General features: G+C 39.8%; 1 protein-coding gene and 1 long non-coding RNA gene across 6 annotated transcripts in view; one reads left to right on the top strand and one right to left on the bottom strand.

Annotated features, from left to right (window-relative positions):
- The window catches only part of LOC140515019 (uncharacterized), a 70,722-nt gene extending 49,560 nt beyond the window's left edge, over window positions 1-21,162 (top strand). For 2 of the 4 annotated variants that reach the window (XR_011970808.1, XR_011970814.1), the window contains exons 4-8: window positions 10,451-11,912; window positions 16,101-16,179; window positions 18,441-18,537; window positions 20,642-20,743; window positions 20,933-21,162. This is a non-coding gene — a long non-coding RNA (uncharacterized lncRNA). The remainder of the gene's footprint in view (window positions 1-10,450; window positions 11,913-16,100; window positions 16,180-18,440; window positions 18,538-20,641; window positions 20,744-20,932) is intronic. The other 2 variants (XR_011970813.1, XR_011970816.1) reach the window with 2 other exon arrangements.
- LGI1 (leucine rich glioma inactivated 1) overlaps window positions 1-26,933 on the bottom strand; it is a 60,736-nt gene that overhangs the window by 15,083 nt on the left and 18,720 nt on the right. The window contains exons 3-4 of one of the 2 annotated variants that reach the window (XM_072625568.1): window positions 11,700-11,771; window positions 11,535-11,606 (exon numbers count right to left, since the gene is read on the bottom strand). In XM_072625568.1, coding sequence (XP_072481669.1) covers window positions 11,535-11,606; window positions 11,700-11,771 — 144 coding nt within the window. The remainder of the gene's footprint in view (window positions 1-11,534; window positions 11,607-11,699; window positions 11,772-26,933) is intronic. The other variant, XM_072625578.1, reaches the window with a different exon arrangement.

Genomic DNA, 26,933 nt, shown 5'->3' with positions numbered 1-26,933 from the left:
CTGAAAAATTTCCCTTTCTGCATCTTGAGTGAACCAACTCTTTGTCGGAAGGTAGGAAGCATGCTTTACTGTTGGTCTTCTGGAACTGTAGTTTAATCTCATAATTTTGCCCAGTCTTTCGGGATACTAGTGACAGTCATCAGGGTTGGGTGTATAGTAGGTGCTTGACACATACACATTGACTGACCGACTCTCTGAACCTGAGAGGAATTCAGGAGAGGTAAATCACAGAATCCTAGAAGATTCTGGAAGGAATCTTAAAGATTATCTAATCCAGCCCTTTCATTTTGCAGAAAAAGAGCCTGAGGTTCAGAGAAGTAAGATATCAAACCAGAATCACACACTGTACTGATAGCAGAGCTAGGACTGACTTTTAGAATGGTACAATTATTGGCCTCCAAATAATTAACATGGCCTCCAAAGTAAATCTGACTTATGTTGACATTACAATTATTTCTTTTCATAGGATCCTAAATATAGAGCTAGAAGGGATCTTAGATGTCATTTAGTTCAGTCTTCTACTTTTACAAGTGAGGAAACAACAAGAGGGCTAAATGATTTGCTCAAGGTCACATAGGTAATTAGTGGAGGAGATGGGATTTGAACTCAGGTGCTAGAATTCTAAGTTTGACTCTCATTCTATTGGACCACACATGGACCCCTCCCTTGCTTTGTGCCCTGTACTCTATAGATCAGTTGCTATGTAAAATAATCTTTTGTCCATCCCTTTTTTTAGTCCTTGTAGATTAAGCAATTACAATCCTGAGCAGCCAGTATAGATGAAGTATATATAACAAACCATGCCTGCTCCATATCCTGAGCCAGGAAAGAATGTACATGGAGAGAGAGAGAGAGAGAGAGAGAGAGAGAGAGAGAGAGAGAGAGAGAGAGATGCTCATCTAGGTCAATAATGATTCAGTCCTCCTTGTTCTCTCTGCTTTAGAATTACTAGGTCAAACAAGAAAATGTTCTTCTCTGCTCCAAGTTGCTCCTGGCCTCCAGAATGGAGAGGGCTAGCTGTGAATTACACAGCATGTTTTCATGGGAAAAACCAAACCAAGCCAAAAACTCTGTCCTACCTCTATGTTACCTTGGGCAAATCCCTCTTTCTGGGTCTAAGTCAACTCATCTACAAAATAAGAGGAGTGGGCTAAGTGACCTGTAATATCCTCTCAAGCTCCAGAAAAGTCTATGATGTATCTTGAGTTCTTGTTCTAATTGATAATTATCTAATATTATAATGAACTAATTATCAACTAGATTATATACAAAAATTTAGAAAGCACACGTGTCAACGTAGCCTAGACCTGGCTGTTCAAAAGCAAGAACATAGTTTGCCTATGACTACTGCTAATATTACATGGGCCCTAAAACAACCATTTGAGATGTGTGCTTACCCAGAAAAAGGATGTACTGTAAATTAGAATGTTAAGTTCCTTGTGGGCAGGGCTAAATAAATCATTTTTTTGTTTGTGTCTCTGGTGCCTAGCATAGTATTTGGCACAAAGTAAATGTTTAATAAATGCCTATTGATTGAAGGATACAAAACCAGGACTATCTCTAGACTGGACATTTGATTACTTTGTTTATTTAAGACTTAAATTCATTGTTGGAGCAGAATTGCCAAATGCCCACAGACAGATAGCCTTTGCTTTCCAATAGGAATCAGGGTAATTCCTTTTATTTTAGTGTTCTCTGTGTTTACACGAGAGAAAACATCATCCAGATCTGAAAATGGGACCAGCTGTATCCCTCTCCCCACCCCCAGAACAGAACAGACCAGCTCAAATGGTACGGTTTCCTAAAATGTACTGTCAGGGCTATGGGGTTCTGTTGTTAAGAATGTACCGCCCACAGCCATATGTGCAGGCCTATTCTTCCCCACACTGTAGATAGCCTTGTCTTCATTTTTATCTCACTGAATCAGTATTTCTTAAAGAGCGATCTTTTAAAATTCCAAAACATTTTAAAAATGCATAACCTCTCTAAGTTATCATTTTGACATTAAAGCTGCAAAATGGTTATTAAAATCCTCACTTGCAAAAAGAAAAAAAAGACCTAAGCAGGCTCTTTCCAGGTAGCTATTTATGTACACCTCTGCTGAAGTTCACACAGCTTGTCATAGTGGATAAAAGGCTGGCCTTGGGGTCAGAAGGACCTTCATTCCTGTCCTGCCTCTGACTTATACTAAAAATAGTGCCATAGGCAAGTCCTTTAACCTTTCAATGCCCCCAGGCAACTCTTTAAAATCATGAGTTACAAATGCAACCTGCATCAGTGTAGGGAGATTTCTCACTAGGGAGTTCCCTATTTAGATAGAATCATAGGTTGGGGTGGGGGGAGAGATGAGATGAGGGAGAAGGAAACAGCTATGAACTTGGGGTCAGAAGACCTGTGTTCTAATCCTGGCACTGACATTTGGTAGATGTTACCTTGGGCAAATCATCTTACCTGTTTGAACTTCAGTTTCCTGATCTATAAAATGGAAATAATAATCCTCAAACTGTCTACCCACCTTGCCCACACCCAGGACTGTTGTGTGACTCAGCTGAAGTAATGTATGTAAAGCATTTTATAATCCTTAAAACAATATGTTAGCATAAGCTATTAAGGGGTTAACTGTGAGATGATAAGCATCATATGACAAAGACTTCTGCTGTATTTTCTAACATCCAATGCAGTGCTAGATATATGGTAAGGGTTTAGTAGATACTTGGAAAGTGATAAAAATTCTTCCCAAATGTTACATATAAACATATGCCAACAGTAATTCTTCCCCAGAGTATTGAATCACAGCCTCTCTGATGTGATAGCTTCAGAAATATTACTAATAGCTCATGGGTATTGGAAGAGCTTGATGTGGATGCTTAATATGATGCTATTAGTATAGGCTATAAGCTAATTCCAAACTGGTCTCTAAGGGCATGTTTAGAAGATTAAGCACTAGAAGATAGAATAAGGTTGTTGCTTAAGGTAACTATTCAAAAAGCACTTATTAAGTACCCGCTATCTTCCAGGTATAGTTGCTAAACACCAGAGATACAAAAACAAAAATGAAAACTAGCTCAACTCATTTTAGTTTCAGGGTGAAATTTCAAGATGCCAGGCAGGTTCCTTGGGAAGCCTTTACAGTCAGGCTATGAATTCCAAATCGAGTCTCTGTGCCTATAATTATCTAATACTACATCCCCTTATAGACTGGGTCTAAGCACAGACTGGCCATTAGCTTGAGTTTCTTAACTTTGGAATCTTCCATTTCCTCCTAGCTCAGTTCACTGTGCAAGTCAAGCCTTGAGCCACCTTAATCAAGGTTTTCCTTCTCATTGGGTAACAGTTATATTTTCCTTACCTTAGGATTGTCTGTTTCCAATGGGACTGGGAGAATAGGTCTAAGGTTGAAGAAGAGGTAGCATGGCCTATAGATAAAGCTGGCTGCGAATAAATGGGTTCAGGTTCCAGTTCTAGTGTACGCTGGCTGTCCTTAAACCTCTCAGCACTCTAAGAAACTCTCTAAGACTATAAATTACAAAGAAGGTGCTAACCTGCATTGGTAGAGAGAGTTCCCCACTGGGAAGTCCCAAATCAATGAAATTGTCATTCCTTTACCTACATAGGTTGAAGGTGAAATTTATAAAGAAAAAATATATCAACTCCTGAAACAAGTTGACTTTGATGTGCACAATGAAGGAACACTCAACCTGCAGTCCAAAATCTCAGAAATCCTGGGTTTCAGTCCTTACTGTGCCATTTGCTAACCTCAGAGAAGTTATTTTATGTATCTAGGTTTTAATTTCCTCATTTATAAAATGAGACGCTTCATTTCCAAGGTCCTTTCCAGTCCTAATCCTGTGACTAACTTTAAGTCTTGAAGTAGAAGGCCAGGAAAGGTATTTGGGTTCCAAAATACCAAGAGAATTCAAAACATTCCTCAGAAAGTAGGGTTTTCAAATGTTGGCCAAAAAGAGAAAATGTAAAGGGATAAAAATCCCATCTAATTTTCAGTAAGTTCTCGTAAGGGCGATTACTGGCATGGAGAGACAAGTTAATAATCTCCTCACATTCAGAGCTAAGTAAATTCAGACAAGCAGAACCAGTTCATAGATTTATGAGCCAGTCCAAAAATGCAAGAACAAAGCTGGGAACAAAAAGCCAACTGAAATCTCTCTAAGAAAGCCAAAGTGAGTAAAGAATAAAACAAGGAAAATGCAAATCAAGGCGGAACCTGGCTGTGTCGATCTTTGACGGCGATTCCTTAGTGCCTTCTCTATTCTCAGACATTAAAACTAGAGGAGGAGGACCTCTGGTTTGGCAAGAAGGTGATGATAACTTTTCAGAAATCTTTAAATGCAGCTTTTAAAAAAAAGAGATAATTGGTCCTTCCCATTATTTAGTAACTGTCTATAGCCAAAGATGCTATGGTGTGAATTAAATTAGAGGCTAGAATGTCCACCTCATTTGATTTTTCTGGTGACCAGACTCAGTTACCGTTGTTCCTTTGTAATATCTTCTGATGGCCAACAGTGACCTAAGACCCTCAGGTATGTACTGTACACAGTCCATGGTAACTGAGGTCCAGGGGATCTTTGCTATTCCCTCCCTCCCTGTCATTTTCTGGGTCAGTCTCAGCAGCCCAATATACTGATAATAACTTAGTATCAGCTTACTAGTGCTGGGACTGAGAAGGGCAGAAGGAGCTATGAATTACAAGACTAGCCTTGTCCCTAAACGGTGACAGGTGCCAACCCTGGACGTTTCTCTTCTGTCATCTATTTCAAAGACTGGAAGGCTGATACAAGTGACCTCATTCTGTTAAAATGCATCCAAGGGTAGGGAATTTTATAGCTGATGTCAGTAGGGCCTCTCCTAGAGCCCAGGAAAAAACTCTGAATTTTGACCAAATTTATGTTTGACTCCAATCTCTTTTAGTATTCCACTCTTTCTCCCTATCTGCCCTAGGAATGCCAACACCCTAGGCTGTCCTTCCAGAACTGATTTCTTCTCTTTCCCCTCTGGTTCCCCATCAGAGCACCTTTACCTTTTCATCTCTTATTTGGCTCCATATAGATTCCCAAAAGAAATTCAAACTCCTTAAACTAGTGTCCTGTGCCCAGTCTTATTTTATACTACTCACCTCCATGTGTATTATGTTTCAGTCAAACTGGACTCTTCATTGTCCCCTGCATACATCCTATGCTGTCCCACCTCCCTGCCTTCACTCATGCTGCTCCTTACACCTAAAATGCCCTCTCCACGTTTGTTCTCCCCTTGAAATCTTCCCATCCTTTAATGCTCAGCTCAAATGTCCTGTCCTCATTGTCCTGGTAAGTAATAATCCTTTACCTCTTGGACCTTATATAGTGCTTGACATACCTCTCCAGAATCATTTTGTATTTTAATTGTTCACATCTGTATTCTTCTAAATCTTCAGAAATTTACAAAACAACTTTTAAGGACCACCTCACACCTATCAAAGTGGCTAATATGACAAAAAAGGAAAATGTTGGATGTTGGAGAGAGATGTGGGAAAACTGAGACACTAATATTTGTTGGTGGAATTGTGAACTGATCCAACCATTCTGGAGAGCAATTTGGAACCATGCCCAAAGGGCGATCAAATTAGGTATACCCTTTGATCCAGCAATACCACTTCTAAGTCTATATCCCAAAGAGATCAAAAAAAGGGGGAAAGGACATATTTGTGCAAAAAATATTTATAGCAGCTTTTTTTTGGGGGGGGGGGTTAGCTGAGAATTGGAAATTGAAGGGATGCCCATCAATTGAGACATGGCTAAACAAGCTGTGGTATATGATTGTTACGACATACTATTATGCTATAAGAAATGGTGAGCAAGATGATTTCAGAAAAACCTGAAAGACTTACAGAAAGTGATGCATAGTGAAGCAAACAGAGCTAGAATGTTATACACAGTAACAGCAATATTGTTTGATGAAGAACTGTTGAATGACTTAGCTATTCTCAGCAGCACAATGATCCGAGACAATCCCAAAGGACCAATGATGAAACCTACTATCTGCCTCCAGAGAAAGAACTGATACTGATTGAATACAGACTAAAACATACTATTTTCACTTTCATTTTTTCTTTTATTCAAGTCTTCTTGTACAAAATGATTGATATGGAAATGTTTTACATAACTGCACATGTATGTCTTATATCTGATTACTTACCATCTCAAGAGAGAGGAAAGGAAAAGAAGAGGGAGAGACTGAATTTAGAACTCAAAATTTTAAATAAAAATGTTTTAAAAAATTTGGGGAAAAGTAACAAACTATCCCAGGTGAATAGTAAAAGAGTATCAATTTCATTTAATTTTCATTCTGCTTGAATGCAACTGTTAAATTTTTGTACTTGTTTCAGTCTATAATATTGAGTATTTTACCTAGTATAATATGTATTTATTAATTTCTTGCAGTTAACCACAACAAATATATGCATGATCTACTATGTTTCTTTTAATCAAAAATGTTTCTTGTAATCTTTTTCACTCTGATCAATTGATTGATGTAGATAATTTTAGGATGGTTTTAAAGGTCGTTTTTAATGTAAAAAAATATTGCATTTAAATTTAAACCAGAAGGAACTTTAGAAACTCTCTAATTCAACCTCTTTATTGACAGCTGAGATAACTGACAGCCATAGAATAAATGACTTACCCAAGGTCACACAGATAGTGTGAGGAGCAAAGCTAGCATTTGAACACAGGTATAGTAACCCCAAATACAGCCTTCTTTCCATCTCACTGTATTCCTCTATAAGATTTTGAGATTAATCGGTAATGAGGACCATGTTTTATTTAACTTTTTGTGTAATCTTATTTAATCTTACCTCGTGTTTAGCACAGTTCTCAGTACATAGCAAATGCTTAACAAATATATGTTGAAACTCTCATTTCCAACTTAAACTTATCTGCAGAGCATTTAGATTGGCATAATGGTTAGAGTATTGGCCCTGGAGTCAACAGAACCTGAGTTCAAATCTAACCTTAGATACTTACTTGCTGTGTGACCCTGGGCAAGTCACTTAACCTGATTGACTCTGAAGACAAGAAAATTATCTACCCTGTGTCTCACTTCCTTGCTTTTAAGAAATCAGAGAGTCATAGAATTTTAGATCTGTTAGAGACTTTAGAGATCCTCTAGGTCGATCCCTGTTTGTTTTATATATAAGGAAACTGAGGCCCGGGATGGGGGGGAGTAGCTTACCATAGTCAGACAGCTAGTTAATAAGAGAACATGTAATAATAAGGAGCTGAAAAGCCTTCATCCTACTTCAAATTACTACCATGAGGCAGCTGGAAAACCTTTTGTTCACCTTCACTGGAGTGACTATGGCAAGGTCCTGCTTCACAACTATAGTACTTAGGTCCTATAGGAGTCCTTCAATAGGCTGCCCTCACTGATCTTTCCAAAGAATCTTTGGTTCCTGGGTTCCCTGTGGCCACAGAACTGAGGATCCCAGTCTCCAGTCGGGAGGCTGTACTAATTTTGAATTACAGAAGGCACGACCACTAGTGGGTGAGTGTACCCTATCAGGATTTGGTCTTCTCCCAGAAAAGCTAATTGTGACTAGTACAATCTTGAGAGTACAGCAAATCAGAACAACTGTTCCGTGTCCTGGCTGTAGGGCTGGGCAGTAACTCAGGAAGGCAGCCAGTGTGGGGGTGGGGGTAGGCAATGGCAGAAGAGATAACTCCTGGAGATGGTCCTAAAAAAGACATAAGGTTCGTTCCTACTTATAGTCAGACTACAACTTTCCCCAACACCAAGGCAAAGTAGACTAGTGAGGGAAGAAACTTAGCATGGAATGCCGGAGTCCTGGGTTCTAGTTCTAGCTCTACAATACATCATCACTGTGCGACCTCTCTGAAGGTCTGAGTTTGATCACTATGGATTAGAATATCTGTGAGGTTCCTTCTAACCATAGCAGCCTATGGTTCTGTAACTGCCTTCCCTGCCTCCCCATGCCCCACCCCCAGCCCTACAGTCTTTTCCTGATGACCCTTCCCCTTCTAGGAGATCTCTTAAGGCATTCTAATGATTTAAGAAAAAAATATTTGTTAATCTTGTCCATCAGGCTCTTAGTCTGCATGAAATAAAAATATTTAGAATGAGAGAAATGGTATAGTTCTGCCATCTTCTCCCTGCCGTTGGGCCATATCTAGAATATTATGTCCTATTTTGGGCACTGCATTTTTAGTGAGAGACAAGCTAGAGTACACCCAGTCGAGGGTGACTTGAGGCTGGTGAGAAGGTATTGTTTGAGGTTTGGTTGAAGGAACTATGGCTGTTTAGCTCAGAGAAAGAGAAGATTAAGTGTGTGGAGGTAAGAGTGGGGGAGAAGGGAACCTGCAGCCCCGAGGCCACATGTGGCCTTCTAGATCCTTGGGTGAGGCTTTTTGGCTGAGTCCAAGTTTTACAGAACAAATTCTTTTATTAAGGGGATTGAATTCAGTTTGGATTCAGTCAAAGGGCCACATCTGAGGACCTATAGGGCCACATGTGACCTTGGGGCTGCAGGTTCCCCACTCCTGGTCTAATCCCTTCTCTGGGATTTTAAAGAGGGAATTCTTGCTTCAGATAAGAACTGAACTAGGTTATCTCTTGAGTCCCTTCCTATTCTAAGGTTCTTTCATTCTATGAGCTATAAAGACCATAATCTCAGAGAAAAGGAATAATGTTTTATTATCTGAGCACCTAGGATACCCATATGCATATGGTAGGAGCTCCACAACATGTTAAATGAAATGGAATTATATTTCACTTGTATAAAAAGGTTGGGGGGGGGTAGGAGAATGAGAAGAGCCTTACCTCGTGGGCTACCCTCAACCTTGCATCACCACTAGATGGATGGCCTTTGCCATGACCCAAATTTATCATTCATTTTGATTGGGTGACCCACGTAGAATGCTGGCAAACACAACTGGCTGATTTTGATGGGTTATTGAGCAACCACTGTTAATACTCTTTAATAAGGATGGTTGAAAGAAAATCCCTTCTCACTTGTGAAGGGAGGTCTAGGTGAAGGGCTGAGGAGGAGGATGTAGCTAGGATGCAGAGCCTGCCCTCCATGTAGGCTGAGTGAATGGGAACCTTGACTCTGCCTGCATGACACTCCAGATTCCCTGCTGCCCAGTCACTCCCTAATTAGGTTATGAACTCCTGGAGAGCAAGGACTGCCTTGTACTTCTTTTGTCCCGTTGGTTGAGCACATAGTTGGCTTTGTTGAGTTAGACTGAATGGAATGGAATGTGTTCCTAGTTAAAGTCATAAGACTCCCTCCATTCAGGTCTGTAGCTGCTTTAGAGTATTTGGGGCACTGCTCAGGTCCCAACTGGAAGCCTTCCCCAACCTTCCTCTTCCCCGCCCTACTCATTCCTCAATCCCTAGTACCATAGGGAGGGAAGGTGGGAGACACCACAGAGCAGAGTAAGGATCCTCTAGCCTCCATTGTTACTCAGATATTTCCAGAACAGCAGTGAGTACTTGGCAACTTCAGAGTGCAACTTAAGACCTTCTGTTTGTATTGAATCAGAATAGGGGAAGAGAAGGAGAAAAATATATCTAATGACTTCGAGTGTTACTGCCACCTCTATCATCAGCTTGCTGAGTTATGCTCAGACCAACTGCTGAGGTGTAAAAACCACATGTACCTCATAATTCTATCTAGGGTGCCATTCAATTCAATCAGAAACCTTTACTCAGTATCTACTGTGTGCAAAGCACTATCTAGGTATTAGAGATAAGAATAAAAGCTAGTATTATATAGCACTTTAAGGTATTACATCTGATCCTCACAACAATCCTGGGAGGTTGGTGATGTTATTATTCCCATTTTACTGATGAGGAAACTGAGGCAAAGTGAGGTGAAGAGGCTTGCTCAGGGTCATGTAGTAAGTGTCTGAGGCTGGACTTCTAACTCCAGGTCCATTACTTTATTTAAAGAACCACCCAACCATTCTATTTATTATATAAAAAAACCCAAAAGGAAGAAAACATTTATTACAAAAGGAAGAGAACATTTATTAAGTATAACTATGTGCTGCTCACTGGGTTAAGCACTTTACAAATATTATCTCATTTGATCCTCACAACAATCCTAGGAGGTAGGCGCTATTATTTTCCTGATTTTACAGATGAGGAAATCGAGGCAGACAGAGGTTAAGGGACTTAACTAGGGACACGCATGTAAGTGACTGAAGCTGGATTTGAACTCAGATCTTTTTGATTCTAGGCCCAGTGCGTTATTTAACGTGCCGCCTAGCTGCCACAGGAAATAGTACCTACTCTCAAGAAGTATATACAGTTTGCATTAGTAAAGACTTAATAAATGACAGCCTTATTTCCATTTTTACTTTTAGATATTGTTTCTGAATTTGTCTTGAAATATGAACTTTTAACATGGGTTCTAAGTCATTTTTTCTGCTTGGAGTCCTAGGCTGTTCCTGAAGAGGCAATCGGGTGTAGAACATGAAACAACAGACCTGAAGTCAGGAAAACTTGGGTCTGAACCCCGATACTGACACTTTCTGGTTGCGTGACTATGGGCAAGTCATTTAAGCTAAGCATCAATTTCATCGTCTCTAAAATGGGGATAATGCCCAGAGGATTTAACCTTACAGGGTAGTTGTGATGACCAAAGGAAAACAATGTTTGCCACTTTAAAGCAGTAGAAGAATGTCAGCTCTCATTAGTGTTTGTAAAAGGAGGAGGCTAGACCAGGGCATCTTCAAGGTCCCTCTCTACTCTAAAACCCTATAACCTTATTCCAGGATGTAGTTCAAGGCTCATGTGATTCTCGAAGTAATTCACTTACTGAGGAAGGCTCTGTGAGGCACCACTAGGATTATTGATTTGATTATAAATTCCATGCAGAACAAGTTTGTTTGATGTCACTGAGAAAAAGCAACCATGAGGATGAATTTATTTTGTACTTTTTCAACACCTTTATTTACTTGCCGTATGGTGGTTGTTGTCCTTCATTCTCGAAGAGGACCACAATGACATCACCGTGATAAAGTGAAGTTTCAATGTGTACGACTGTGACTGATTAGACTAATACAAGCTCAGAATGCTCTACCACAGGTTGGGCACAGATAGTCCTTGACATATAGACATGTGCCGAAGCCACATTTTTTATATGAGTTAATTCCAAGTTCAGGTTTACACAGATAGGAGAACAATAACAAAATCAAAGATTTAAATGGTCAATCCTCCATTATCCATACTGATGGAGGTGGGCAGTGATTTTGGCAACCTCCAAATGATTTTTTCCTCATGATTTCTTTGTAAAAGACTGCTTTCCAGATCGTATACTTTAGATTAACATTCAAATTAATTTTTAATCCCTTGAGAACACACAAACGAATGCACGTTAGATGCAAGTGAGGACTGGAGATGGTCCAGATTCTAAAATAACCCATAATGTCCTGGATAATCCCTACACAAATAATCAGAGAGGTGACTGAATATTCAATCAGCAAGAAGAAGAAGTAACACACAACCTCTGTACTTACAGGTGGATTAAAGACTTTAGGCCCCGAAAACTATGTCTTGAGATTGCCTTGATGTTGTTGTTTTCTATGAATCTGCAACAGGTTATAACTTTTTAGTCAAACAGTGACAGCAGCTGGGAAGCTCGTGTACTGAATTGTGATGAGAAACCCAAGAGGCTCACTTACAGGTACTCAAGGTGAGGGAGGCCGATGAAAGCATCATCGCTGATTACATCAAAGGAATTGGATGTGAACAACCTGCAGAGAAGAAAGAGGGTTTAAGATTTGTAACTGTGAAAATGGCAACAATCTCCAGGTTTTCTGCCTCTAATCCCTGGGCTGAGGGAAGCTCAGTATGGAAAACACCTGCTAGCTGCCTCTTACGATCCAGTCCTTTGGGTAATTTCTGAAGCAGTTTTTGTAACCCCAAATTGTCTATCTATAAAAAGCTTGTGGCACATGTGCTGATCCATCTCCCTCCCCGTCTTGTACACACACACACACACACACACACACACACACACACACACACACACACACACACACACCCTCTCTCTGTCTCTAGATCCCTGTTTCTCTATCTTTCTGTCTCTATATCTTTCACACACACACACACACACACACACACACACACACACACACACCAGACTTCCCTGCACAGACATTTATCCTTATACTCAAAAGTTACAGTTCACATTACGTTAGAGGAAGGCAAGATTACTCAAGCAAAACCTAGAGTTTGGAGGAGAAAATTATTCCAGATTCCTCTGCTTCAGATTTCTGACAACCAGAGCAACATCTGACCAGTCAGTGGGGTTCCTGACCAGTTGGCCAGAGATGAACCAACACGGTGTCATGTTAAGTGGTGAGGTGAGAAGATGAGTAGCCAAGCCATCTGTACCAGTTAAATAAGTAATAATTAAACATTTTTTTTTGAGGGAAGTCAAGTACAAAATGCAGGATGAAGCAAAAAAACATAAGCTCATTTTCTTCTTAAACAATGAAAGCGCCACTGGCATTTTGACAAACTGACATCCACATTCAGAATCAGCAGGAAACATTTTAAAAGCCACTTATGAAATGTAATATACACTGTCAACCACAATACAATGGCGTTCTGCTCTTCAAAGAATATTTCAGATATTTTGAAGCAGAAACTTGAAGACAGAAAAAAGGGGCTATTTTTACATAGTGATAATATTAATCTGGAAGAAGCCACGTAGCATATGGATGCAGAGGAGGCATCCAAGTCAGGAAGCTCTGGATTCAAGTCCCACTTCAGACACATATTGGCTGTGACACCATTTGAGTCATTTAACTTTTCAGTGCCTTGGGCACATCCTAACGACTGACTATAAATTGCTGAGCAGGTACCACTCCCTGTTGGGAGAGGGAGTTTCCTCATTAGAAGTTCCTTAGCAATTAGATCACAGTTCCTTGAAAAATAATAACTCATATTTTTATGTTGCTTTACATTTTGTAGAGCACTTTCCATACAATGATACTGTGGGATAAGAATTTAGGCAGTAAGTTTCTGGAACTTATTCCCCCAAAGGTGGTACAGATGGAAAAAGTAGCTTCAAAAAGATTTTTAGTCAAACTAATAGAGGACATAATAGTTTCAGATAGAAGCTAGAATGTTTGGGGAATGTCCCTAATCTCTGGGGTTGCTTTCAAGAAAGATAATAATGATTTTCCCCAAGATACCCCTGAGTGTCCTTGCCAGAAACTGTGATTTGAGAGAACTGTGGGTCTGATTCTCTCTGTCAATTCTTATGTCAAAATGATCCGTCAGTAGAGGACTCAGGCTTAAGGCTGTGAGTTTGAGCCCTTACTTTGGGCTCCACTCAGAGGCACTGTGGGGTAAAAGAAAGAACAAAGGCCTTGGCTTGAGGTTCTTCTCCGCACTCTGTTAGTAATGCTATAATGGGCAGGTAACTATATTTCTCTGAGTCTCAGTTTCCTTCTCTATAAAACTGACAAAGTTGTACCAGATGATCTCTTAATGTTCCTCTAACTTTAAGATTCTGTGATTCTTAAGTCCTTTCCTTAAAGTATTTTGATTAATCCCCTAACTTCCCCTCTCCTGATCTGGCCCCCATCTACTTTTTTTCCCATGGTTTTAAGCCCAAGGACTCCATCATTATCTGCAGAAGAAATAAACACAAGAGAACAACAACAGGGCAATGAAATATTTCTAGTGGGTCATGGGGTAAGAGTATGTTGATATTTCAATAAACCCTAAGTTCTTCCTAGTGGCTTTAGGGATCCATGGGAGTGTGGGGGTGGAGAGTGGCCTAAATGAGGATAATGATGCTAAAAAGAGAAAGCAATTGGATCCCTAGCTGAGGACTAGGGAAAGTGTCCGGTCTCTACTACTTCTTTGATTTGTCTGTCACCTAAGCTTAGCTAACAGTGGGGACCTAAGGGTGGAACCACTTTGGGAATATAGATTTGGGATAAGGGAGCAAGAACTAGCCTTTGTTGTAGGAGGGTCAGATTTAGGGGAATCTATCTTGGCCATGTCTCAAGGCCTACATGTCAATAGTTTGTCAAAGACTCAACCTGCTTCCAGAGACTGGGCAGAGTTGGGAGATGGGCAAGAAAAGGTGAGCTGCTTCAGCTGGAGCCAGACCATGTAGAGATCCAGAGTAGGGAGAAGGAGAAACTAAGCTCAGGGGAGAGAGAACTTTGGGAACAGATAAGGAACTCTCTTTTCTCACTGGGACTTTGGTGGTGATGGGCAAATGCACAATAGGGTTTCAGTATCCTTAGACAGTGGGCTAAGGGTGAAGTGATGCAAGATGACAGTCAGGCAGCTGAGAAAAAAAGTATTTGCCTAAGAGCAGACTCCTGTGTGCCATATTGAAACCTGAGCCAGCCAGATGACTGAAGACCATGAAGGGCTGCCAGATTTCATCACCATGGAATTAGACTTGAGTTACCATAGAGTCCAAGAACCAATTAAAGAGTGACATTGACAGATTGAAGAATACACAGAGAAGGGCGATTGGGAGGGCTAAATCAATGTTATAAGAGGAGAAGCATCAGGCTATTTTACTATGGAAGAAAGGAATTAGACATAACCTTAGCCAAACCTAAGTGGGGAAGGATTAGAGCTGATTGTTCTCAAATACCTGAAAGTCTATCATGGAAGAGGGAAGAAACTTACAATGTATGATCCCAGAGGAGAGAATTAGGAGCACTGGGGAGTAAAGAGAACAAAAAATTTGTCTCAGCCTAAAGAAAAATTTCCTAATCATTACAACTGTCCAAAAATGGAATTGGTAGCCTAATGAGGCAGTGAGTTTCTCATCGCTGGGGAGGTCTAAAGAGAAGCTGAATGACTGACTCTTCAACCAGTTTGTTGTAAAGAGCATTAATATATCAGGGTAGGGTAGATGGTCATCACCTATAAGAGCCGCTCCAACACTGCAAGTTCTATAAATCTAGTTTGGTTCATAATGTGGTCATTCCTACTACAAATACTACAGAAAGCAGTGGCAATATAATCACCCCCCAGAAACAATGAAACAATGAACAAAATCTGTTTTCTCTTCTAGTGTTTTCATCTCCCCTATCACAAAGCAATGATCATTTGGATTCTCTAACACAAATATCCTATCCCTTTCAGTGTCTGAAAAAGGGCTTTGTTTCCATCTGTTTCTATTTTACAACTAGAGAGGGCCATTCCTTACTCACTGGAAAAGAGGAGGATAAATTGAGACGGGTCATATAACGAGCAGCTCACTTACAGTCTTAAAGTAGAGCTCTGCTCTTCTCAAGAAATTCTTAGCACCACACTGATTAGCATTATAGTATCATTCTATTATTCCATTATCCTCACTTCCCTTCTTCAACCTGGATTCCCTTCTTCTCCAGTCAAGTGGAAAAAGCCTGGAATTGGGGATGTGAAGGGCTGGATTCAGATCTCAGCTCTGCTACTTTCTGTGTGACCTTATAAAAGTAACAGTCTCTCTGGGTCTCAGTTTGCTCATCAGTAACTCATGAGGTGGACTAGAGTTTTAAAATCCTATGACCTAAGGAAGATTTTAGGTAGGAGGGCTCTAGGGAGAGTTGCAAATGTCATTAGTTGATAGAGGACCAAGATTAAACTATGAAACCTTTGCAAATTGTCAGCTGTTTCTGTTTATCACGGTGCCCTTCTCCTACTTTGTACAATTTCTTTAAGTATTGCAGAGTCATTTCCCCTTTAAATATCTAAAAAGTTGATATACTGTTATCAGAAAGCAGGGGAAGGAATACGGTGAATTAAACTGTGCTCTACTCTTTGATGGGGGGCAGGGTGGGATTTAGGGGGGCAAGGCAAAGTGATTACATGAGTTTGAAACCTGCAAAGAATATTAATGAGCCAAGATCTGGCTTGCTGATGTGGGAGGGTGGATAGGAGGGGATCGACAGCTTATAGGGTAAAGGAAATCCCTTGCACCCTGTGGTAACATAAACAGTCATCCCTGTTTTAGCTCCAAAGTTGTGTGTGTGGGGGGGAATTTAAGGGATTTTGGGGGGATGAATTCCCTATATAATGACTTCCCACCGCATATTCTGACATTTTAATTTTTCAAGTGACCAAGATTTCATCAGTATGAGATTGCTTCCCCTGATGGAGACCGCGTTCCTTCTATACATTTGCAGACAGTTCTTTGTAAGTTGGTGTCATTGAAAATATTCTTCATCCATGGCCAAACCTCTGGGGATGGCTCTGTCAGGTTCTACCAAGCTAGAAAGACTGAGTACAAGCTCCATGTCTGTTCTCTAAGGACCAACCTGGTTAAGAGCTCACCTCATGGTTTCAGAAAATAGCAAGGCTTGTCACAAGTGACTAAAGTGTGCCATTGTAGCCATCTCTAGCAGCTTTCTGCAGCTGGGACCTTTGATCTGTCTGATGTCAACACATTCTCCAGTAGTCAAGATGGAGGAGGAAAAGATAAAGACATGCATGGAAATTGTTCCCAGTCCCGCTGCTGTGCAAAATTGCCTAAGAATATGCCAGTAATTTCAAATCAGACATTCCAAGTTGCCAGAGTAAACAGCTCCCATTACATGTTCTGCTTCTGCCCAATCAGTTCTCAAGGAGACTGACAAATTGGACATTTGTGGGCAGAATTTGGCCTAAATATTTACGTGATAAAAAAACAAACATTGCATTCAAGTCTAGGGGGACTATATCAATGATGTCCACTGAATAAGGAAGTAACAAGCACCACAGTCTTTAAACTCTACATGTGGAGTTAACAAATACTTCCAAGTTCTAGATCTGTAGCGTGTGATGCTGCACACTGTGCAAAACAAAATACTATTTTTGCAGCCGCAAAAGGCAGCAGCTACTCGTAGATCCAATTCTAAGATAAGTTGCCACAGAAGCTTTAAACTGTTTTAGTTTTCTGACTTGGTCAGACTGCCCCTTTTAGGGGCACGTGGCCTCTAGAGGCTCCCAAGTTTGTATTGGACTTAGATACAGACACCCAATCAGTTTTAGTCCTACTGCAGCTCAGATGTCCCAAGTTTGAGTGAACCACCAACCTTAGCTCTTCAGCTACAGGCTGGGACTACAGGCATGTACCAACCATGTCCGACCACCATGTCCCTATGCCACACAGAGGGTACTTAACATATGCTTATTGATTGATTTTTAAAAAAAATATGCTGTTATTTTTTAATATGGACTTTCAAGATCAGATGTTTCATCTCACCTTCCTTTTGGAGGCAATTGAGGTTGTTACATTTTCTAAATACAGTTCTATGTGCTTAGTACAGCATATCAGTTTACATAAATTGAATGAAGTTCTAGTCCATTTTTAGTTATTTTCTTTCAAGATATTCTAAAGCTCTTCAAAACTTGGCTCCAATCTGCCTTTCCAGGCTGTTCTATATTATTCTCCTCTATGTGCTCTCTGTTTCAATCAAATTGGACTTCTTGCTGTATTTCACACATAGCTTTCCACCTCAGGTCTCTGTGTCTTTCCTCTGCTTCTTAGAAACCATAGTTTCCTTCAAAGTTTAGCACAAACACTACCCTCTCCATAAGACCTTTTCCTAATTCCTTTAGCCCCTACGGCTTCACCCTTGAAATTACCTTATATTTAATTTTTATATAGTAGGTATGTACTCATACATGTGCATTCCATTCCAATTCATAAGATGTAAGTTCCTTGTGGGCAAGGACTGTGTCATTTTTATGATATCTGTAGTACCTAGAAATGTGCCTGGCACATAGTGGGCATTTCTGGCACTTTTTTGTTGTTCAGTAGTTTTCAGCTGTGCCCTATTCTCCATGACTGCATTTAGAGTTTTCTTAGCAAAAATATTGGAGTGGTTGGCCATTTCCTTCTCCAGCTCATTTTATAGATGAGGAAACTGAGGCAAACAGGATTAAGTGATTTGCCCAGGGTTACACTAGTAAGTGTCTGAGATTAGATCTGACCTCAGGTCTTCTTGACTTCAGACCCTGCACTTTATCCAAGTTAAAGATCTGCCCTGCCCATTAATAGGCCTTACCTGGGGCCCTTTAAGGGGAGCTTTATTGGAGAAGGCTTGTTTTGTAGGAAGGCCCATACCTTTTGTTAGTTAATGAGGCACTGAGTTGCGATGCCCTCCAGAGATTTTGCTTTGGGAGCTTGGAAGAAGATTCATGTGCCAGATGAAAGTCTGGGTAGTTGTTAAGGAACACCCCATCTCCCTCCCCTGGGCTTTGAAAATCCAGATGCTGGTACTTCTCTCTCTGGTACGTATGTAATGAATGGTCAGAGAGTTGGATCTCTCTGTTGATCTGTGATACATGTATTTCTTGTGGTCAGATAGTTAGAAGCCCTGTCTGTTGGTCTTTATTTCTCTGCTTGTATTTTCTCTTTTGGTGAATGTAATTAAAGAAGATCGTTGACCTCTCAAAACTTGCTTTCCTTTTAGAAAAGCAGATCTAAGAAACTGTGCTAGCAGACCATCTTGGATGTACGTCAGTGTGCTTACTGCTACGACCACCTAGCACCCGTACGCCAAACAGGGGGTACTTAATATATGCTTTTTGACTGATCTACCAGGGGCCTGTTATACTACATATTATTATAATACATGGATTTAGAAATAGGTCAGATCATGCTTTTCAACCAAAATAACATCAAAAAAGCTTAATCTAACTTTGCTGACCTGGAAAAATGTTTTGATACTATTCTCTGACACCTATACCCTAAGAGACTTCTACTACATGCTAATACTATACAAATGAACTTTCTTCCCCAACTCACAGAGCAGAAAATTATTCTTATGCAAACCTGCAGAGGCAGGTCTCCATGAGTTTGTATAGACTGTGAGGTCCTTGAGAACATCTCCTGTTCTCCCCTCTTTATCTATGCACTTAGCATAGTTCCTGGCCCACAGCAAGCACTTAAATATTTGTTGACTAAGAGTGGAGATAAATTTGGTTTTTGTTCTATGTTCTGTAGGAGCTAATGATATTGCTGCTACCCTGTTCACTGCTCATCTCCACAAGAATGAGGAGGATTTACCACATAGCTTGTATAAGCCTGGAATCTTCCCCTGGGGCAGTTCTGTGACAACTCTTATTTTAATAATCCTGTGCCTACTTCTTAGGGAGTTTACAAAAATGTCTTAGCCAGCAACCAAATGAATTTGGTATGAGAGTAGATGGGAAATAGATGGGAAGAAACACTTCCTTCTATACTTAGAAATTACATGTTCCCCAGCACAATGGGGAGAATTGGGCAGATTTTTATATTTGACATCTGTGAATTATAGGTAGCAGCCCATTGTGAGATGAAGTTGTGGCTTGGTCCATTAGCCAAAAGAGAACAAATATTGTTTTGTCAGTATGGACATAACACTTATAATTTAATGAAAAAAATGCTGTGTAATAGATGCCTTCATAAATCCCTGTCCACTTAACAGCAAATTTGCCATATATGTAAGGTATAAGGTGATTTAGCATATACATTGATGTGGATTTTCTGTATAAAACCCCCAAGTTTTGACCCATATTTGCTTCAAGTATTCCCATGACTTTGGGAGATTGGGGGGAGCTGCTAAAAATAAGGGTGGGTGCTCATGTCTTGGGGTCAGATCATATCTTTAATACTGTATTAAGTTCTGGGAACCATATTTGAAGAGAGATTTTGGCAAACTACTGTGTGGTCAAAGGCCATGAGGATAATATGGAGTCAAGAAACAATGCCACATGAAATACAGTTAAGGAAGTATGGTTACTTAGCCTGGAGGGAAGAAAAATAAGGTGAGATATAATAGTTATCTTAAAATATTTGAAAAAATATAAAATAGTAGAGGGAATAAATTTCTTCTTTGTTGCTTCAGAGAGCAGAATCAGGACTAATGGATAGAAGTTACAGGGAAGCAGATTTGGAGTCAACATAAATAAGAAATTTATAATAATTAGAGCCCTCATCAAATGGAATATTCTGTTTCAATAGTGAATTCCTCGTCATTGGGAATACTCAAACAAAGGCTGAATGATTGTAAGGGATACCATAGAAGGGATTTTGGAATTAAATACAAGGCTGAACTGAATCACTTCTAAGGCCTCTTTCAATGATCAAGAGATCAGCTATGGGTATACTCATCTTCTCTGACGTGGATTCACCATGATGATCTCTAATCTTCCTACTCTAAACCTAGAGTCTGTGATTCTAACTCCTAAATCTACATCTCTAGCCCCAATCCCTGACCCATGCTCCAGTCCCATATAGCTGTAGCTGCTCAAAGACCGTCTCCACTTGGATGTAACAATACCCCAAACATATATCAGCACTAGGGTATAGGTATCTAGCAGGTAAACGGTCAAGTTAAGAAGCCAGGAAGGGAGGAAAGGTAGAGAGCCTAACCCCTAGTCAAGGGCCAACAAGGGAACTGATGAGTGGGCACAGTTATCAGGAGTTAGTGGCTGTCAGAAACAAAAGAAGATTCCACAAGGGGTTGAAGATAAGGGGAAAATATTTGGCCCAAGCCTAATGGTCAGGGGTTAGGAGTCTATAGCAATGTAAAAGAATAGGTGAGCAGAAAGTAGGAAAAGCAGAAAAACAAGTCACTAAAGCATTGCTGCCCCTGTGGATTTATTCTAGGATTTCTTATTTCACCTGTAGGTTAATTCCCAGAGGAGCTGATCTGGGATCTGTGAAAGAGGAGTAGTGGGTCACATGTCTGAGGTGAGGACATCAGAGACAGAACAGCAGTAGTAGTTTCTGGTAAGGAATTCACAGAATGATAGGATTGTTCTACCTAATCCAACCTGTTTATAACAAGAATCTAGTGTATAATCTTGTCCAAACCCTTCCCTACTCCCCATTGCAGGCATGGCTTTTATTTCAGTCTCTTGGGCATTAATAGTTGTGTTTCATTCCACTCTCTCCATCAACCTTTACACTGTCTTTCAGATTCAACCATTCTTGCTGCCACCACTCTGGCCCAGGCCTTCATCACATCATGGTTGACCTTCAAGTAATCAACTCCTACCTACATTTCAAGGCTTTCCATAATCTGAATGGACTATAAGGAGTCCAAGTGGTACATCTGTGTGTAAGTGAAGAACTTTGTCTGTGTACAGTATTGATTTTTAACATAGTCTTAAATATTTGTAATAAACTTCAACGTGTTTCAAAATGTATTACTTTGCCTTCTGGGAAGGATGGTGTTGCAAGTGTGAGTGTAAATAAATGACATAAAAACAAAAGGTAGGGGGGGTGGAGCCAAGATGGCGGAGTAGAAAGATACACATATGCTTAGCTCTTACCCCACAGCCCATAAAATACCTGTAAAGAAGAACTCTTAACAAATTCAAGAGCAGCAGAAGCCACAGAACAATGGAGTGGAGGAGGTTTCTGTTCCAGAGGGACCTGAAAAACCGATGGGAAAGGTCTGTCGTGCACCAGACCCAGAGCAGAGCTGGTGGCACCTAGAGGAGCAGATCCGAGTAGGCTTCAGGGACAGAATCTCGAGGCAGCGCAGATCCCTCAACCCACAGGCACCAAAGGTCAGTGAGAAGGTCTTTTTGGCTGGCTGAGAGGGGAGCGGGGTGTCCTCATAACTCAGGCCCCCTCAGGAGGCAGCAGCAGACAAGGGCTCCCAAAGCAGGCAGTGGCCCTAATCCATTGTTGAAGGTCTCATTGTAAACCCCCTGAGGGAACTGAACTCAGTTGTGGTGGCCCTGCCCCCACCTGAGCAGCTGAACTTATTCTTACACTGAATAGCAACCCCACCCCCACCGAAATCCCCTAAGGCTTGGGAGCAGTGCATTTGAATCAGCCCCCAAGTGCTGGCTGGGCAGAATTGGAAGCAAGGTGGGTGTGGAGAGGAAACTCAGAAGTCAAGCAACTGGCTGGGAAAATGCCCAAAAAAGGGAAAAAAAAAAATAAGACCATAGAAGGTCACTTTCTTGGGGAACAGGTGTCTCCCCCCATCCTTTCTGCTGAGGAAGAACAAGTTATACTGTCAGAGGAAGTCAAGGCCTCTGCCCCCAAAGGGAACTTAAAATGGGCTTAGGCAATAGAAGACCTTAAAAAACAAGTTAGCAACTTACTAAAGGAGAACCAAAAAAAGGTTGAGGAAAATAATACCTTTAAAAAGAGGCTAACTCAACTGGAAAAAGAGGTCCAAAAAGCCAACAAGGAGAAGGAGGTTTTAAAAAGCAGAATTAGCCAAATGGAGGAAAAGGTTCAAAAGCTCACTGAACAAAATAATTGAAAGAGAGAATTGAGTTCAGGGAAATGAATGACTATGAGATAAACCAAGCAGTTAGTAAACAAAAACAAAAATTTGAAAAAATAGAAGATAAGGTAAAACAACTCATTGGAAAAACAACTGACCTAGAAAATAGATTTAAAATAAAAATTTAAGGAGAAATAATTTAAAAATTATTGGATTACCTGAAAACCATGATCAAAAAAAGAGCCTAGACATTATCTTCCATGAAATTATCAAGGAAACCTGCCCTGATGTTATAGAATCAGAGGGCAAAATAAATATTGAAAGAATTCACCGATCACTTCCTGAAAAAGACCACAACAGAGAAACTCCTAGGAATATTGTGGCCAAATTTCAGAGTTCCCAGATCAAGGAGAAAATATTGCAAGCAGCTAGAAAGAAACAATTTGTGTATTGTGGAAATAACAACCAGGATAACACAGGATCTGGCAGCTTCAACATTAAGCGATCGAAGGGCTTGGAGTGGGATATTTCAGAGGTCAAAGGAACTGAGGGTCAAAGGGATTGAAACCAAGAATCACCTACCCAGCAGATATGAATATAATACTTCAAGGGAAAAAATGGTCATTCAGTGATATAGTTGAATTTCGAGATTTCATGTTGAGGAAAAGACCAGATCTGTATTCAAAAATTTGACTTCCCAAGACAAGAATCAAGAGAAGCATGAAAAGATAAACAGAAAAGAAAAATCATAAAAGACTCTCTAAAGCTGAACTGTTTACATTACTACATAGAAAGAAAATATTTTTAACTCTTGAATCTTTTCTCAGTATTTGGGTAGATGGAGAGATTGTACATACACACACATATATACACATAGATAGATAGAGAGTACAGCATGTGTTATATTAGAAGAGATGATACACACACACACACAAAATAAAATAAAAATTAAGGGGTGAAGGAGGAAAATTCTGGGAAGAGAAAGGGAGTAATGGAATGGGGCAGGCTATAACTCATCAAAGAGATAAGAAAAATCTTATTCAATGGAGGAGATAAGGGAGAAGGGGAGAGGGGGAAAGATAAAACTACTCTCCCCATGTGTGGCTGAAAGAGGGAATAACATGCTCACTAAATTTGACATGAATATTTGTATACACCACAGGAAAGTAGTAGAGGAGGCGTCAAGTGGAGCAAGGGGAATGTTAGAAGGCAGGGCAAATGGGAGAAGGGAGTCACTAGAAATAAACACTTTAGAGAAGGGACAAGGTCAATTGTAGAGGGGAAAAGAGGGGATAGGGTAGGTCAGAGGGCAATATAATTTGTATTACACAACACGATTACTATGGAAGTTTTTTGCAAAACAACACATATTTAGTCTGTATTGAATTATTTGCCTTCTCAGTAGGGCTGGGGAGGGGGGGAGGGAGGGAGAGAAGTTGGAATTCAAAGTATTAGAAACGAATGTTGAGAATTTTTATTGCATATAATCAGGAAATAAGAAGTACAAGGATAAGGTTATGGAAATTTATCTTGCCCTGAAAGAAAAGAGAGAAGATGGGGATAGAAGAGGGGTGGGGTGTGATGGAGGGGAGGGTATACTGAGGGAAGGAGTAATCAGAATGCAAGGTTTTTGAAAGTGGGGGGAGGGGAGTGATGGGGAGAAAAATTGGACATGTTACAAAGTGAGGTAAAAGCAATTAGTATTAAAACAATAGACTGAGTTAATTACTGAGAATAAATCAATGATATCTTTAGTTTGGAGAAAAAAATTTCAGTCTAAATTTCCTAGAGGAAGGTAACCTCGGGAAAAATTTGGCATTTTTGGAAAAGTCAAGGTTTTAATGGTAAATTAGATTTTATGATTGCCATTTAATCAGGAACTAGAACATGTATAGAAAGACATGTAAGCCACTTAAGACTTGCCTCAAAAGATGTTCCTTACCCAAAGTGAAACTATAATCATATTTGAAACCTGGTTATTGGAACTTGCCATTTTTAGATGCTATGGGACTATTTAGTGAATGTTCTTCTGAGTCTAACTCCAGGTATGGGTAGCAAAAAAGGTGGTCTGAGGCTCCAATCCATGATGCCAGTAAGCTGATGAGATGCTGGTATCAACTGCATAGGTGATCTCAAGGGAAGGGTGGGAGAGCAGCTCTTCAGCATGGGCTCAGGTGGGATTCTCCTGACTCAATTTCCCCACTGACACCTGGCAGTCTTTAAGCCTGACTGAATGCAAATGGATAATCTATTCCTTCCTGGAACTGGCTGCTGGGTGATATTGTATCCCTGCAATGTCCTTACTGTTGGGGGCAATTCCCTATAGTCAAAAGGTTTGTAAACTTAATACCAGATCTATTCAATTATAGATTATGGGTAGGGGAACATCCGAGATTGTCTAAAATTAAGCTATTAGGCATAGGACTTTAGACAACAACAATAAATTAGGGTCCTTTAATTCTGAGTAATACTGTGGAGACAATTAGGTCAAGAGCTTGTGAAGTTAGCAACATAAATATTATTTGTGTCTCAGTTGGTTAATGTTTAAAAAAAAAATTTCTTTTGTGGTCCATATTGTAAATGCTTTAAAAAGATGTATCACCTGACCAAAAGTTGGAATTGCTTTATCTGTTATAAACTGTGTTGAAAACAAAAACAAAAAAACCAAAACAAAAGGTAGGAATAAAAATTTTTTAATGTTTTTAGAAATATATTTCTTTTTTTTTAGTTGGCTTTTTCCTGAAGGAACTAGAGGACTGATAATGTATAATCTAGTCATGATGATGATGATGACGATGATGATGATGATGATGACGATGATGATGGTGATGATGATGATGATGATAGCTACTTACATTTTTATAGTGCTTCAGATTTGAAGAGCACTTTAAAGCCTTTATTTCATTTGAACCTCACAACTACCCTGTGATGCATGTACTTTGAAGTTCCTGTCTTCAAACCTTATCCCATTTTCATCCAAGGAAAGTCAGGGGTATAAGGTAGTTCAGGACTGAGGTGACTGGGTGAGGAGTGAAAAAGTTAATGGAGAAGGGAAGGATGGGAAGACAGAGAGGTCACTCTGACGAGCACAAGGGACAGAATCTCAGAGAATATAGGATGGAGAAGTAATTAGAGATGGACATGATTTTTCCATCCAATTCTGGACCAGGATAAAAGAAAAGAGAAACTTAGTAGGGCAACTCTGAGCTATTTCAGAAAGCCAGGCTTTTCACTGTGTGTGGGTTCTTTTAAAAACATGTAGGTTCTGAAAACAAGAATGTTGGGTTTTGATATTCCACACCTCCTCTACCTGGCCCTCTCTAGAGTCAAGAGGAAGATTAAGTTGCTACCAACCTCCCTCTGGCCTCTCATTTTCCATTGCCATTATCTTTTAAAAGCTAATAAATGTTCACACCGGACCAAGCACTACACTTGAATGTCAGAATCCTGTGCTCTGTCATCCAGAAAACAATGTTTTATTAAGGGAACATAGGTAAAAAGATGAACTTCTAAGTCATTTTCCCCACTTCCACATTTTCTTAGTTTACTTAGATATAAGCTTTTGGAAACCATGAGCTATATTTTTTAATATTCTGTACTTGATTCATGTCTTGACTAATGAATCAATTTGAAGAATTGGCACTGCTCTACATATAATTCACCAAAATAACTCCTTTCCCCTCAGTTATCTAGTTTATTTTAGGCAAGAGAAGTTTTGTGTCATTTGTCACTTCACTTTGCTAGATGTGGGTCTTAAATAATTAGTCATAAGCTCCCTTTCACATTCAGGAGGCCACTGAGACCTAGTCTAGATAGGACCCTTACATACGCTTACCCATTTACATATATATGTATATATTATATATATGTATATTATATACGTGCATATATGTGTGCACACTCGCACACACACATATATGAGAGAGAAAGGCCTCATGCATTTCCATTGGTCAATGAATCACCTGAACTAACTGCATCCATTTTGCTGTTTCTTCAAATATCTCATTCCTTCCGTCTCTACAATTGTTCTTTATTTCTTGGAAGTTTTTTTCTCCAACTCATCAACAAGCATTGATTAAGTATTAAGTCAGGCACCGCTCTAAGTGCTAGGCAAAAGCAATTGCTGTCTTTAAGGAGTTCACAATCTAAGGAAAGAGACAGCCTGCAAACAATTATGTACAAACAAGGTAGATATAGAATAAATTGGAGGTAATCTGGTAAAGAAGGTACTAGCATTCAGAGGATCAGAAAAAGCTTCTTGTAGAAGGTGAGATTTTGAATGACTTGAAGAAAGTCAAGGGAAACAGGAGGGAGAGATGAGGAGAGAGAATCCCAGACCTTGGGAAATCCAGTAAAATTGGAGAGGGTTGGAAGATGGAGTCTTTGCCAAGGAATAGCAAGGAGGCTCTTTGAAGGTTATAAAGAACATGACATATATCATTATTTCGTTTACTATGTATCTAGCTGCTGAATGAACTCTGATTGTTAATATTATTTAGCCCTATTCTCTCTTTTGCATTTTAGAGAACAGAATTAAACTAAATGACAATTAACAATGGTCTGGTAATCCAATTACGTATTAATGTTAAAGCAAACACATTTTAAATAAATGTACCATATAAGTCATTTAAATTTTTAAAAATACAAATTCAGTGCATGTAAACATTGAAACATGAAAATACATAACCAAATTATTCACACATTAAAAAAAAATCTGTCATGGGAAAACAT

This window comes from Notamacropus eugenii, chromosome 1 (genome assembly GCF_028372415.1).
Source record: "Notamacropus eugenii isolate mMacEug1 chromosome 1, mMacEug1.pri_v2, whole genome shotgun sequence".
NCBI classification, from domain to species: Eukaryota; Metazoa; Chordata; class Mammalia; order Diprotodontia; family Macropodidae; genus Notamacropus; species Notamacropus eugenii.
This window is presented reverse-complemented; position numbering and strand designations above follow the sequence as displayed.